The sequence below is a fragment of the Ammodytes marinus genome, assembly GCF_949987685.1.
Source record: "Ammodytes marinus genome assembly, chromosome: 4".
Taxonomy (NCBI): domain Eukaryota; kingdom Metazoa; phylum Chordata; class Actinopteri; order Uranoscopiformes; family Ammodytidae; genus Ammodytes; species Ammodytes marinus.
This window is the reverse complement of record NC_137233.1, coordinates 10,074,893-10,091,557: the sequence shown is the minus strand read 5'-3', so window position 1 is coordinate 10,091,557 and position 16,665 is coordinate 10,074,893. Positions and strand designations below refer to the sequence as shown.

Sequence of the window (16,665 nt, the reverse complement as noted above, 5' to 3'; positions counted from 1 at the left end):
TGTGTGTGTGTGTGTGTGTGTATGTGTGTGTGTGTGTGTGTGTGTGTGTGTGTGTGTGTGTGTGTGTGTGTGTGTGTGTGTGTGTGTGTGTGTGTGTGTGTGTGTGTGTGTGTGTGTGTGTGTGTGTGAAATGGTGTCTGGAGTGTACGCACCCCTGACTGTGTGCCAAGGCTCTGGTCAGCCCACCCGTCGAAGATGTGCTGCCAGCTCTCCAGCTTGGCAGGCACTTTGAAACCCGTCTTTACTTCTGCAGCGGTCAACAGTGTCAACAGCTCCGTCAGACCACATGTACGCGCTGAGCCGATGAATCAGCGTGACTGCAGCGTTTGTGTTTTGTGTGTACACCAGCCTTTCTAATGGGGTGTAATATGGATAAACTCTGTGTGTGTGTGTGTGTGTGTGTGTGTGTGTGTGTGTGTGTGTGTGTGTGTGTGTGTGTGTGTGTGTGTGTGTGTGTGTGTGTGTGTGTGGGTGTGTGTGTGTGTGTGTGCAGCTGCTGTTGGTTTGGGTTGAGACATTTCTTGCTGCTGGATTTCTCTCAACGAAAGGGTCAGTTCACCCAAATTACATACAGAAAAAAAAATACTTACCTTCCCACTCACCTCTAGTGGTATCCTGCCATGCGGACAGATTTGAGTTTTATGTGAGAAGGTTTTGAGATACCCGTCTGTGAGAATTCTGCCTGGACCCCAATAAAATTGATCTGAATGGAAATAACAGCGGCATTCCTTCCCAGACCGTGTTCCCATTACTCGCAATAAGCCACAAACCTCACTGTCAACAGTTTTCTTTGGGACTATTTTGTTGGTAGAACCTAGTTCCAATGATAACTAAGACATTTGGACACGCCGCTGTTGACTTTTTCGTGTTTAACTTCAAACACCTGCTGTGCAACCGAACATTGTTGGAACCAACACAACTTTGTATTTTTTTTTTTAATTTCTGTTTTACCAAATAGGAATGTATCTTAGTGAACTGAATTTTGAGCTCCTAATTACTCATTTAAAAAAAGTAATTAGTTATCCTCCACATCAACACGTGACAAACTTTGTATTGACCATATGTAAAAAAATAAATAAATAGAAAACTAGACATTGTGATCAACAATCAACCAGAGGTATTTACTATACAAATCCAGATTATTTGTGAGTGTTGGATGACCAGTGGAACACGTTATCAAGCCAGCGTTTTAAGAACAAAATGTTTACAACTCAACCAACTCCCCACACCTCCTCCTGCCAGGACCAGTTGATACACTGACCATGGAGAAAGCAAACTGGTATCAAGCTTCCAAACAGAGTTACTGTAATAACAACTTCAAATTACAGTCCTGAATAATGAATAGGCTACATTTTTTTTACAACAGTCTAAATTCCATTCACATACATTTGATTAGAAACAGGAATCTCGAAACCAAGGCAAACAAAAACCAAAGTATTTGCATCACTGGATACGACTAAATGTTCAGCAAGTGAAAACATTTGTTGATATATTTTGGGTTGTTGTAATTTAAGAGTGCCATCAGTTGTGGTGTTAAATCCTATACACCACTACCCTTTTGCACCTTGCTCTAAAAGCTCCCCGGAGCCTTCACTTTAGGACGTATGGAGCTCAAACCCCCTCCTCCACACACACACACACACACACACACACACACACACACACACACACACACACACACACACACACACACACACACACACACACACACACACACACAGAAACTTTCTCTCTCTCTGCCCTACCTCTCTCTCTCTCTCTCCTCTCAGCTCAAAACTATAAGAGCCAGGCAGACAGGAGTGCAAACAAAAAAAAACACTCCTGCTCACATGCACGTCCACTCTCGCTGCACATGCATCGAGTGGAACAGAGCGACAGGGCTGCACAGTGGTGAGGCAACGGTGTGGGATTGAGAGAGGGGGGACGGATAGAGGAAGAGAGAGAGAGAGAGAGAGAGAGAGAGAGAGAGAGAACATTTAATCTCCCTCTTACCAACTTAAGGGAAGCACCAGTCTGGAGAAAGTTGCATGAAGCGTGTGGTTCCAAGTGGGGACTTTCTCATTAGACCATGGAAGCCCCGAAGTGGAGGTAGAAGAACAAGAAGAAGAAGGAGAGAGAGAGAGAGAGAAAAGATATAAAGACTGTGGCTGGCTGAACAAGAGACTATACTTTCATCTCTAAGGGATTACTGGACTATTCATTTACGTCCCTGTGTCATGGTGATATCCTACTTGATCGTCTCTCGCTGACAGGAGCCTCTCTCTGTGTGTTGGATTTCCCAGGGATCAAAGTTTGTTTTTTTGTTTTTTCTTTAAGCCGAGAGTGTGAATGAAGTGTGCGGAAGCAGGAAACATGTCAAACGGACGTTTCAGTCACCTGTTGAGGGGAGTCTGGCTGCTGTGGCTGTGGCAAGGTGAGTCCAAGCACTGTTTGAAAGATGCCAGTGTTGTTTTATTATGACTACCAGCTGTCCAAACTGCTTTTTCAAATTCCCTTGAATTTAAATTACTTCCATAAATCCACAGGTTTTTCTGTCCAGGGAATCAGTGAGGATTTCCACTGATTAAATATATATACGAAGCCTGCTTTTGATCAAACATAAGATGATAAAAGTTTTAAAAGATCAGTTTAACAAAGCATTAGCTGATGGTGAAATGCAGGCGTTTCATAATATTATGGTAAGGGAGTCCCACAAATTTGGTTCAAAACTGGATTTTACTTTTGCAGTTATAATGCCCAACAGGGGGAGTGACTTGTTGCGGTGTAAACCTTGTGTTTAGAGTCTGATCTTAAAAGGTTGGTGCAGATTTACCCCTTTAATCCAAAACTCTTCCAGTATGGAAAAAGAGAGATAAACGCTCTCTCATGTGAGGAATCAGCTGAACACTTGTGGATTTAGCTTAAACAACACAGAGACAGAAAGGAAGAGATTATAACAGACAAACTCATAATTACAAGGAAGTTATTATGTAATTTGTCACGATCCAAAATGATTTGCAAAGTTCAACATGTGGATCAGCACACTATAAAAATAAAAACACAACCTATGCTGATGTTAGGCTTATGAATAGCCGGTCTGTGTCCTCCCCTCTCCTCGGTGGGTCTTCAAAGCAGTCAGGGTAGGAGTGGAGGAGTCTTGAAAAAAAGAACCCTGGCTGGTGCCTTTAAACAATGGTTCCCTAGGTGCAGGGAAGCATGGCCCTGGAACTAATGTTGCCATTATGCTAATGGTTAGAATAACAGAAGACAGCCATTACTGACCTTACCTCAGGCTTCTGCACCGAGCCGCTTGTCCAGCCACCACAACATCGATCACAGAAGCGCAGCGTTTTGGCCATCAGGGCTGGTTAGGGTGATGAGTGAAGGGGGGAAAGACAGGAGAAGGCATCTGCCCAGTTAAAATCATCATCAAGAAACCCAATGTCAACCCCCCACCGTTGACTGCATTAGTGCTAGACTGGTGGACTGGTATCTGTGAATTGTTTACTTTTTCACAGCTCAAGTGAAGTAGAGGAGACAGGCGAGGTTGAGCCGCCGGCCCTGAACAGATGCTGTAAGGAGCTGAGCAGTCTCTCAGCTCAAACCGAGCAGAAAACTTTGGGACCATAAAATGGACATTTCAATTTGCTTTCAGATTAATTTTGACAGGTGTACTGTCATTTCTGTGAGGGGAGAGTAAAAGCTTCAAAAACCAGTGTTTTTCATACTGCCTGACAGATGAGAAGAAAAATGTTGATTCCAGACTTTTGAGCCACACTTTGCTTGTAATTTGCCGAGCACCCTGTGAACCCAAACTTTGACTGAAAAGCTACAATCACTCATTTGAGGGAGTTTTTCTTCCCTTGATGTGAAGTGTTTGAGAAAAGATAAAAGTGACCGATTCGCCTTGTGGAAGAGACCACAAATGAATGTTTGGAAGTCTGGTGGATCCTTGGAGGAAAGAATTTCCTGTTTTTTTCCCAGTGTTTCCTAAACTGAATTGAGCTGGACTGGTTGGGAACACTGTGTGATCCAACCCTGTCATTGCTTCCTTTAACAATACAAAGAAACCTCTTTGATCATATTCAATTCAATTCAAATTGGATACAGTGTGCCTGTATTTTGGCCATTTGCAGTCCCGGTCCAACTTGAAAACTCTCCAAGCGTGTGGAGCTTTTTTACAAGTCTTTAAACCGAGCTTTGGGATTTAAGGTGGAACTGGTGTAATCTCATCTCATAAACATCAACGGGCCATCAACTTCCATTGTCTGCTATCTACATATAGTCTGCCTCGGCTGTCCAACGAGAACAGACACCACAATGCATGTCAGGTGCTGCTATAATCAGGAATCGTCAGTCTGCCCCAGGGCAGCTGTGGCTACTCTCGTAGTTTGCCACCATCGGTATGACTGTGTGTGAACGAATTGAACCAGGAACCCTGTAAAGCGTCTTTGAGTGCCTAGGCAATAAAGCGCTATATAAAACCTATCAATTATTATTATTATTATTATTATTATTATTATTATTATTATTATTATTATTATTATTATTATTATTATTATTATTATTATCACCTCTTGTGTCTAATGGCACATAATCCAATAGTGGGATCCATTGTGTGATGATTAGGTTTGAATAACATAACACAAACCATTGCATTGCAACCTATAAGACAGCGTATGAAAGTGTGAACCCGGTGGAGTCGGTGGCTGTGTTGGCCTGATGCGGCAGCTGTATTATTCATGGCGAGGCGGTGTGAGATGCACCAGTAGGATGTGTGTGCCTTGTGGACAGGAGCCAGAGTTCGCTAACCACGGTGGAACTGGCAGCGGTGGCGTCCACTGGGCAGAAAAACCCCTGTAGATCCCTCGTCTAAATAAACGAGGCCGCTGGTTTAAACAGCTTACACAGTGATGAAAAGACAACAGTAGTCGACCATGCGCCCCGAGGACAGAGGTCCAGGAGACAGCTATGGACTGCTGGGTTTGAAGCACAAATCCCCTCAAAAAAGGGGGGGACTCAGGGTTAGAATAAAACAACAGAACTTGTGTTCTTTGAAAAACCTCTAAATCAACCTGACCCTCGTCTGACTTTGGCGACAAAGGGTGGAGGGAAGGAGGGAGAGTGAAAGAAGCTGAGTACCGCAGGAAGAACTTTCTGTTAGCCGTCTTCAGGGGCTTTTAGGCTGAGCAACGACAACAATTGTGTTAGTTTATTGTATGTCATGCTGGATGAGATGGAAGTAGCTAAGCTAATGTAAAGCTGTTGATGGTCAAAGAAAAGAGGGAAATACTGTCATTTGAGGGGTCCGAATACAGTAAACTTAATCTTGAATCAGAAATAGTAGCATAGTTCACTATTGTCCAAAAAGAATCTGCAAAATTCAGAAAACTGCAGAGAATATACAGCCTGACTTAGCGAAAATTCTGTCAAAAAAGTAGATGAATTCATCCATCAATACCGCTTACAGTATATTCAAGCTTTCCTATTTGAAACCAATCCAAGTATTTTATAACAGGGACCAGTGGCGTAACTTTGATGTTCATATTGGTGGGGACACATTTTGGCGAAACGTCACACAATTTGGCGAATCGCCCTCGCCCCAGACCCAGCATCCAACCGCTCACTAGTTTATTAACCAAACCAGTTTTATCATGTATCTATGTACAGTTTAGTCAAGAGTTGAGCGGCTATCAATCGTTTTGCACTAAAAAACTTATTATATTCATACATCCTTGGCTGCTTATGTTTCACAGTAGGGCTGTCCCCGACTCGGAATTTCAGTTTACGAGTGAACCGGGGAGTTGGAGCGCAGCTGAAGCGCGAGCGTGCCCGAGCCAGAGAATGGTGATTCGCGCGAGTAAAAATGACAAGATACTCACGGTCTACGGGGGCTTAATTGTTTCCAAGGCGACCTATCTTTACTACAGCACATAGCAGAGCAGAATCAATAGGCATATTTGGTGCGCTGCCGCTCTCAAATTAAGCAACCAATCACCGCTAACCGAAACACAACCCACGACAACCAACAGGAGGCAAAGCCAATCACCAAATACATAAGGCGGGACTATAAAGAGGCAACGCATTAACCCTTTCTCGTCGTTGTATATCGTTCTCATATTGGTGTGGACAATTTCAGCACATTTGAATATTGGTATGGACACGTCCACACCGTCCATACGCAATTTTACGCCCATGACAGGGACTCTCAACCTCGCTGTGGGGACCCTTTCAAAGGGTAACAATATACAACTGAGGGACTGTGCGATTATGGATACCAAGAAAAAATATTTCTGTTACACTTAGTTATTCCTTGTATTTATTTGGACTGCAAATGTAGCCCGTTTTCTTGCACAATGTTTTCTCTTTTTTTCTTAAGCAACTATTGAAAAGAAAGATGACTTATGCAACTTGGGCTGAGGGGTTATACAGTAGGCAGGCAGTCCTTCATTGGCCAAAACAAAGTCACTCTTACAAAACCTATTCAATAATCTGGAGGACAACTCAGAGCTCCTGAAAAAGCAGCTGCTATCTCTGAATAATGTATAGCGGTCGCCTAAATACGTGGAATGAGTGTGGTCGCTGAACTACTGCAGCATCACCCACACACACTCACACATGCACCTCACTAATCTTGTCATTCCAGCCCCGCCATCCTCTTGACCGACTTTATTCACCTCATCAACCACGGACATACAGAGAGAGAGAAAAAAACTGAAACAAAGATGAAAAAAAAGCAAGAGAGGAAGGAATCTGAAATCCATCCAGGAGAAATGAGCCGTAAACATCATGTTTTTTTCATCAGGGAATAGAGGGAGCGGTAATCAGGGGAGGGGGTATGTGGGCCAGGAGGGCACGGGCACTTCAGGGACAGTTTTGGAGGGTTTTGTCCTGCAGCACTGGGGCAATGTGGGATCAGAAAGGGGCCTTACGTTACAGCACACTGGGGGTGTATTTGGGGTGAGAGGATGTAGTAAAAAATGAGAAGGAAACCCACAAGGAAGCAGTTAAAAAATGCTGGAAAACTGAGGGATTGGTCCTGGTGCCACCATTTTCACTGCACCAACAACATTTCTTTCACCTTCACTGCCTCCACTTTGGCAGGTCTCAATGATTCTCCATTGAGATCCTCAATAGAAGCAGCTACGGATCAGACAAAGGCGTCTCTCTCCAATGAACTTGGACTTAAGTGTGAAAGCTCTTGATTCCCCCTGTGTACGCTCTGATTCGAAAAGTGCCTGGATCTGGTTTGTGTTTTTACAGGACAGCTCGAAAAATAACGAGGTACATGAAGCTGTATTTTGACTTTGGGCGCTGTGGATGAGACATGAGGAGAGCAAAATGCTGCCAAACCGTAATCACAAATACAAACAAACAAACAGAGTGCTGCCTGGAGGTCTTTCATAAATGGTATCCCTTCTGCAGTAGTGCACTCCAAATCAATGTGTGCATTGTGTTTTTTGGCAACGTGGGTGCGTGCATGCATTCATTTGTGTGTGTGTGTGTGTGTGTGTGTGTGTGTGTGTGTGTGTGTGTGTGTGTGTGTGTGTGTGTGTGTGTGTGTGTGTGTGTGTGTGTGTGTGTGTGTGTGTGTGTGTGTGTGTGTGTGTGTGTGTGTGTGTGTGTGTGTGTGTGTGTGTGTGTGTGTGTAAAGCAGGATGAATATGGGAGCTCAAAGACAGGTAGATTACTTTGGCCGGTCATCAGTCGGCTGAAGCGAAGGGAGAGTTGGTGATGACAGACTGACCTTCCAGACCACACGCAGGTCACCGGCTGCTGTGCTGACCTCGTGTGGTAGAATTGCGATACTGCATGAGGACAAACAGGACCAGTGTTGTCTCTCCATAGCGTTTAATTCAAGATGTGTTGTGTGTTTTATAACCTTTACTAATACAGAGCCGACAGAGGGGGACTTTATCACTCAGATAGATTTGTCTCCGTTAAATCATTAAATAGTTGAACCCATGGGAGAGTAAAATTGTTGTGTTTCGGTTTTTCCATCCAAGCCACTTGTGTGCAAAAAAGCAGCAGTCACATGTCCATATGAGGATAATAACTTGCTGTAATTATCCCTCTTGTTCACGCTGGCCATTAAGAGATCCTGTACTATTGTGCTTCCGGTATAAGAGACGGGAGACAATATCCACAATCCGTTAAAACACGTGCAAAACAAACTGCAGCCTCCAAAATTATCATAAAGCTGAATAAAAGCCTTTTTAAATCTATAACCTTCATGAAAGTAGGATTTATTGCAGGACGGTTGTGTTATACTGCATTCGGTTGGTGTGGCTAATAAACTAGAATAATCCAACAACATCAACCATAAATGTAAATATTTGGATCCCCGTTAAATTAGTGAGTTTTATTGGTTAATAAACATGAAAATCCATCTGTTTCTGTAAGATGCACTTCACTGTGACAGCAAGGTGCAGTCTGAAACAGGGGGAAGATTTAGGGCCCAATAGTGGGGAAATAAATCTGTGGGAACCGTTGCGGGGTAAAACTAATGATGTCTGACTGGCTGTGTAGGAAGTGAACCCACTAAAATGGTCCCCCACCTCCCGCAAATTGTGATGGGGGTTGAATATTATCATATGTATTACAAAATGGCCTCACTTGTGGTTGCAATAGGCTCTTTTGTAGAAGAATACTTTGAAAAACCCCACGATGAGCAATTTTGTTTTACTAAGCTCTGCTTTTATGAGTGCTCTTTTAGTAAACGCAACCATATGTCCAACTGGAATGAGATCCAAGAGAGGGAAAGGGGCTGAATGACAAGTGACCTCAAGAAACACTATAGAAATGCTTTGGCAAAAACAGAGACTCCAGAAATGAAATGACTCCAGATACGTCACATACTCTGACTCTTTGTCCAATGCGCGAGTGCGCAAGAACCATGTTGCATGCAGCTACAAAGGCTAGGATAACACAAGCCAGACCGATTGGATGTCTTGCAAGGAGCAGCAGTGGAAATTAATTAATCCTGATTAGTATTTCTGATGCGAGCAAACTCCCGTGGGAGTGCAGCTGGTTCTGACTGACCGGGTTCCCTGGCCAGCTGCGGTGACATGGAGCATAAACAAACACATCAGCGCATGGGGAAAATTGCAAACATGCTTCGATGTCTGTGACAGGAAAAATAAGTATTAATCATCATAGCAATAAATTGACAGACTGCTCAAAGGAGGAGAAATGTGCCTTGAGCTCGAATCTGGTTTTTGTGGTCTGTGACTGTACAGTTCAAACAATCCAAGCTTGACATGTGTGTGCGCATCAGGTGGAAGGATGCTTGGAAATGGCTGTGCTGCACACATGTCTGTGGTTGCGGTCAGCATATGGGAAGCATTCCAAGGGTGAGGGGAACAAAAAAAAATGCTCCATATGACACTAACAAGGTTAGTAAATGCCGATCACCCAGCCGCCGCCGCCACCTTGGAGTGTTTTACAGAAAAATCAACGTCACACACTTTCCAGTTGAAAATCCTAATTTTTCCTTGGGCCCCATCTGCTCAGTCATAAGAGAAGAAAACTGGTGATGTTCTCCCCGGTTGCATCTAAAGTTGAACGACAGAAAAGTGGTCTGAGATTACATCCATAAAGCTGTCTCAACCACAGATGACCCTGAGGAAAGTTGAGAAAGTGAGAGAAAGAATGTGAGAACTTTAACCATAAAAGGGTGTCAGAGGGAATATATAACACAAGGGGAAACGGGAAATAGAGGAAAAAGCAAGCTGGATATGCTGACTTAAAGCAAAAGCTTGACTTTTTCTTAAATACTTTTATGAGAGTTAGATGAGAAGAGCCTATAGTCTTCTCCAAAGGTAATAAAATGCACCTACCACCAGCCACTCTAAGGCTCACAAATTAACATGTTATATTTGATTTGGTTAATCCATATAAAGATCACAATTCACCAGTAAGAATAGAAGAGAGTGGATGTATCTGAGTGCGATTGAAAAACGAGAGGAACACTCGAAGAGAAACACAGGAGATGGAGGGGCCTGGGAGAACTCATCCCCTTTGCTTTTTGACATTTGTTTTGGGAGGATGAAACTGAAGCCATCATTTTTCCCAAACGAAAAAAAAAAACACACAGACATTGCCAGGAAGGACCCCAGTGGATTTCCTCACCTTGTAACCATGAGGGTGTAATCAGAAAAATCCTCCTGCCTTTGTCTCATCCCAAACCAGATCGGAGCGCCCACATCAAAAAAAAAGAAGCAAAACGCGGACAATAGTGCAAAGTGCAGTTATGACCAATGACAGGCAGACAGATTGCAGATGTGCACGTGTCAGATCAATAAATGTTATGGAATGAATAATGCTTTCATTTAGATTAACGTAGCTGCCAGTGTTTGGAAGAACCCCCAAAGCGAGAACATTCATCATCATAAGTGTTTTTTATACATCATATTTTCAACAGATGTGTTTGGCTCGGCTGGCCTGCTGCTGTCAGTGACCCTGTGTTTGCTTTATCTCGATGATAGAAATGCATTTAATACGAAGGGAACACTGACGGTCGCTGACGTGAACACAAACGTACAATCGACTACACCCACACACACACACACACACACACACACACACACACACACACACACACACACACCTCCTGTCTGCACCCAAAACCCCAGAAATGAGGCCTGTGAGTTGCAGCTGCAATGCAGGCGTATTGGGGTGACAAGCCAAAACGGTTTGCACTGAGGCCAACGTCCTGATTCACATGGCTTCCATAGCACCCGCTCTCTCCACTCATCACATGGAAAATGCACCACAATTACAGCCCTGAAACAGCTTGCAGTCAACCTAGAGTTGCGTTTGGATGTTTACGGGGGAGAAGATATGAAAATTCCCTTGTGCCTATTATCTTCCATTTTCTGACAACGGAGGCCAGTAATCACCTCTGAAATTGAATCATTTTGGTTTTTCCATTTCAAACATCCACCCAAAATAATAAGGCCAGATATCCAAATGAAGTGTAATGGAGCCTCTGTGTTTACTGTGATTAGTTTCTCACCGTTTTCTCGACTTTCTCTTCCTCTGTAGCTGTGTTTGTGGCTGGAACTGGGACTAAACTATGGGAGGTGCCCACAGCCTCCTTCACTTCCTCCTCCAACCACAGCGAGAGCCTGCAGTGGGAGCACGGCTGTCAGTACCGCCACCTACAGGACAGAGTGACAATCACAGCAGACATCCCCCCAAGACTGGATGGCACATGGGTGTCAACAAGGTGATTTTTTTTTAGGTTCAGTTGTTGTTTTTATTAAGCGCCAAGTGATGAGGATCAAATGAAGGGGAAAAAATATAATCATATGTGAATCAGCTTTACTCAATGCTTTTTTCTCCTATTAACAATGGATCACATTTTTGGCCTTTAATATCATTGGTTCACTCTCACAAAAAAAACATTATATACCACCTGCTCAGTGGATAGAAATAGTTGGCATGGAGCATTTAGCAGCATAAGTATTTCTTCGCAGGAGATGGCCTAGACCAAACACAGAGGTAAAATAGACTTATATTGATCAGGTGGCCAGCCACACTTAATTCAATTACAAAAACATGAAGAAGAAAATTGACTTGAAAGATTTGACTTGAAATTCATGTAGATTGTTGCTAATGGTGACTTGTCCCAGATGACAAGGACCCGAGACTTGATTAAAACTGACTCTGGGTAGAAACTAATCTCTGCTCACTAATGCCTGATATCTATACATGACACATCAGTACTCTTGCCTAATTCTCTCCATTTCACAGATGTGAAGTTCGGCCCGGTCCAGAGTTCCTCACCCGTTCCTACACCTTCAACCCCAGCCGTCACTTCCAGGCGCTGCAGCACTACTACACAGACAGCGGCTGTGAGGAGCCGGCCTACTCCCTGCTGATCAGGGGGAAGCTCCGCATGCGCCAGGCCTCCTGGATCACCCGTGGGGGCACAGAGGCCGAACACCACCTCAGCAAGGTGGGCATGGTGGTCCACAGCATGGCAGCCAAGCACAGGCTGGCTTCCAGGCTGCCTCGGACCTGTGTGGAGCTGACCCTGGGTCACGTGGTGCCGGGGAAGCTGTACGAGCTGTACAACACTCGGGCAGGGAGGGGATGTCTGGAAGCGCTGGGTTTCTCCATGGTGGAGATGGGACTGATGAGGGTGGAGACGCATCACCACAGCCACAGAGGGAAGGTCCAGGAGCTGCTCTTAGGGGATATTCACACTGACTGGACCCAGAGAACACACTACAGACCTGCAGGCTACCAGCAGCCACTGCAGAACGCCATGGTGAGATATATTACTTTCAACTTTGGGATCTCCTGTGCTCTGGAAATATATTCACAAGTTTGGGACTTTGGGAATGATTAAACAATAACTATGAAATATTCTTAATCAATAATGTAAAAAAAAACATAATTGCACCCCTGAAACATATCGTCTGGCCTTTGCCTTGATCTTTTTACAGCATCACATCCACCCGTGCCCTGTGTGTGCCCTGGTGTACCGCTCCTCAGAGCAGCGCCCCCCGGTGTTGCCCCGCGGCCCCGCAGCTCCCCTCTTGTCTCTGGCCGGCCGCTGGGTCAGCCAGCGCTGTGAGACCCGTCCCAACGTCCTCTTCCTCACCAGAGACTTCACCTTTGACCCTGAGCAGCACGCGTGGGAGGGCGTCTACCGGCATTACTCGGACCCCGCCTGCTCCCAGCCCACCTTCACCCTGAGGGCCTCGGGCCACTACGCCCAGGGAAACCCCTCCGCCAAGGTCTCTGGAGCCACTGAGTTTGTCTTCAAAGTCACTCAGGTGAGAGTCACGGCCGCGGAGGAGCCTACAGCCAAGTTGCTGAACGTGACCAGGCCTGGAAAGTGTGGTCGGGCGGGGGGCTGGGAGGTGGGCGTGGAGCAGGACTTGACCCCCACAGACGGATGCACCCTGCTGGGCATCAAGCTGCCACACAAGGAGTACGAGCTCTTCAAGACCGAGGTGGACCACAGGAAACACCGCCTGCTGTTCATCGGAGAGAGGCCGACTGACGGGTCCAGTCCAGACCGACCGCAGAGGAGGCCCACTTCCTTTCAGGCTCCCATGGTGCTTTGCAGCGGGGGAGCCACACGGCCCTCACAACGCTACAGCTCAGCTTTTAGCAGCAGCAAACAAGTCCAGTTAGCAGCAGCAGCCAGTGGGACAGAGAGACTGGCCCAGCTGGTGTTACTAGTGCTGGGGTCTGTGCTGTGCAGCTCTTTCTGGGCGTATTAAAGACATTTGTTCATGTATCTATAGCCTGTTACACAGCTGAAGTCATTGATGGACAATGGTTCCTGGCAGCTTTTTCTTCGCTCTTCCTCCATATGATGATGACCACATGTGTGATGGTCAAGAAAAATCATGAGACACTCGGGAGAGATGACTGTTTTATGTCTGGCTTTCAGACGCTGCCTTTTGTTCACTTTAATGACTCTTAACTTCGACTGCATTTCTACCTAAAAAATAATCTGTATATAAACCATCAATATACACAAATGCCATTATTTCTGTAAAAAATGTATTCTTTTGAACCATGTTCCTTTATGTATAATGATCAGATGTTCTCACTTAACAGATTAACTCCTTCTGCATTTTTCTGGGCCAATGCAGTTTTCTTGTCATTACAAAGCGAGATCACAGAGTTTAACAGTTGTTCAGTTATTTCCACATCAAACTGAAAGCCATTGGACATTCCAGCAGACTTCACACGAGAGCTCATTTTTGTCCAAGATGCAGTATAACTAATGCACTTTGTACAGAACACAGTTTCCTCAACATAGTGGGAGAGGAAACAAACTGGAACGTAGAAAAACTTGTAATCAGCACTCTAATAGCTTCCATCTTTATTGGTTTAATGCCACTGTGGTGTGAAATGTTGCTTTGTCTCCAAACTCTTTCAATTAATGTGTATTGGTCTGTTTTTTTTAATCTGCAGTCAATCTAAACAAATCAAATGAATATTTATTTTATCCATTTTTACTGTATTTTTTGATAAGAAGAAGATTTTGGTCTAATATTTTAGCTAGTTTTTGCCATTTAATAAGTGATTACTTTCCATCTGTATTAAAAATGGCTTTTCATAACAACTTGTTTTTAATTTTTTCTTGAATCTAAAGCCGCACTCGCAGCTCTGCAATGATTTAGTTGGATGCAGCTAAGTCATGAGCAAGCTATAACAAAGACAATGCTAACATGGCTGATGGGAACTTACTTTTTCAGGTATCTAGTCATACAACATAGTGCAGCACAAATTAAGATTAACCTGATGAAAATCACCAAAGTTCTTACAATTTCTCCTGAAAGGGACTTTACCAAATTTCATGACAATCCATTCAAAAGTCAATGAGATATTGTCAGTCAAAACCACGGATGACAATCACATGCCATTAAAGTTAAAAGTCAAGAGATCACCAGAGTCAGTAGGATTCATCCTATGAGGACCACACCATCCATCTCATAGCTGTTGACATAGGCTACAGTATTTTAGTCTGGACCAAAGTGGTGAGGAGACTTACCAGTTGACACAGGGAAAAACTAAAGTTTACTCGTGGTATGTCCCAAAGCTGCTGCTTCATCTCCAACAACCACACTGAAAATCGTGACTGTGTCATAAAATGGATTTTGTCCTCTGTCTGGTGTTCATACTGTGGTATGATTCAAAGCCCAGATAGTGGGTAAAGTGCGCTGACTTTTGATAAATAACCGTCATATGGCTCACACATTACTCAAGACATTCCTGTGCTGTGCAGGTCCATCTGCTGAAAACACACAGAAGGATATCAGATTGGATGCACAGTTGTTTTTCCGAGAGAAAGCACAGCCGCCCGGCCAACAGAATAGATTTCGCAGTCGCTCTGATAATAAATGAGCCGAGAGGAGCAGCAGTTAGGAGACAACTGAGGAATATATATATAAAGCTCTAGATCTTCAATGTTATGACTGAAGCAAGCGAAACATTGTGCTCCATGGAGAGATATCCTTCATTAGTAATCCTGACACCTGCTCCTGTAAAATGACTGTAGGCAGCAGCTCAACAGAATATCACCCAAAATAATCAGCTGTCACTACATTCATGTATATAAAATATCCTGGAATGTGATGCAAATTCCCTGTAGTTTTGAATCGGTGAGGAATTAGTTTTTCTTCAATTTTTCAATAAATAGATGCATTAGAAATTAATGTTTTAAAGGCCCTGGAGACACATTTCGAATAGTGAGCAATAGGGTCCGAAACACATATCTGTCAAACATAGCACAGTCTTGGTTATTTGTAATGACAGATTTCTGTATTTCTTTGAGTCTCTGCATTTCTCACTGACTAGACGTGGGCGGGGGAGACACGTCAGACTAACTGTTGGTAAAATGTTGCTCAAACTACACCAATGCAATCCTGGTAAAAGCATATTAACTTAGTTTACAGTGCTAAAGTATTTTTTTTTACGTCATTATACACACACCTTGAGTATATATGTATATATAATGTTATGTTACCACCCAATAAAGTTGATGGTGGTGAACTCATTAACACACCCAGCAACACAGAGCAACATTATAATTCATTTGGAGTTGTGTGTGACCACCTGACGAATGTAAGTCCAATATTTACTCTACTTTTTGCTCTGTTTTTGGATCGACTCCTTAGGGAAACATTTCGCTCTATAGCTGCTAAATGCTCCACTGAGCTCACAAGCCATTCCCTAACTTTGTCTGAGAGCTGTTTGATAGTAGGCATGTAGCGTGCAGAGGGTTTTTATAGCTTTTTTAAAAGAAAAATTACACTAGAAGAGTTGAGAGACTGAAGAAAAACAGTTGGGCCGGGAGATGAAAAACCATAACAATGAGCTATAAGAGGCTATAAGAAGCTCTGCAGGCTCAGGCGATAATTCACAATATGAAAATATTGAGCTTCTTAATGATACAGGACCAACTTTTCTACTCCTGTAACTTTACACTACACAATTCTGTTTTGTAGGCTATCATTTTTGATGCAGCTTATACCATTAATTAGAAATTATTTCGGTTTTCTGAGAAAAGTGCAACAAAAAGAAGAAAAATACATAAATGATTGGGCCTATTGAAGGCCAAAATGATGTTAGTTGGGACAGAATAAGAAAGCAAGAGTGTTAGTCTTTTCCAGAGGCTACATGCTGTTCCTATTAACTCCTGCGAGAATGGTGATGGCAGCTGCGAGCCCCATGAGGTCATCCTTCAGAATTGGATGGAGAATATAGGTCTGTAACCCCCACCCAACCCAGCCACCCAACCACCCCACCCACAAAACGAACACAGATTGAGACAAAAGAGAACCAAGAGTGGATGAGTGACATTTATCAGTACAACGATGTGCAGAGCCTGTCATTAAATGGACTGATCCTGCAGCTTCTCTTCTTTAACCACATGGATCTGCGCAGGTTGTTCGATCAGTTGCCGGAGATGGCTGTGGTGGTGATGATGACTGAGACCAGGACCGGGGGCAGAGCGGTTATTCATCGCCTGTTTGTGGTTTCTGTTGTGCGCCATAAAGGCAGCGAGGAGTGCAGGGCCAACCTGTTAGCAATCATGCCTGGTGGCTTATTGAATGCATCCATCGTAAAAAAAATAATAATAATTACCTCATTTAGTTAAAAAAAAGTTAAAATGTAAGCATGATTGCATTCTGGCTGTGTTTGGTAGTTTAC

The 16,665-nt window shown here is 43.8% G+C and overlaps 1 protein-coding gene across 1 annotated transcript; it reads left to right on the top strand.

Annotated features, from left to right (window-relative positions):
• The first annotated feature begins 1,925 nt into the window (after nucleotides 1-1,925).
• Nucleotides 1,926-14,064, top strand: apcdd1l (adenomatosis polyposis coli down-regulated 1-like). Its single transcript, XM_080026738.1, has 4 exons — nucleotides 1,926-2,413; nucleotides 11,026-11,209; nucleotides 11,737-12,256; nucleotides 12,435-14,064. The coding sequence occupies exons 1-4, from the start codon at nucleotides 2,329-2,331 to the stop codon at nucleotides 13,218-13,220; spliced, it is 1,575 nt and encodes a 524-aa protein (XP_079882864.1). The 5' UTR covers nucleotides 1,926-2,328; the 3' UTR covers nucleotides 13,221-14,064.
• The last annotated feature ends 2,601 nt before the right edge of the window (nucleotides 14,065-16,665 follow it).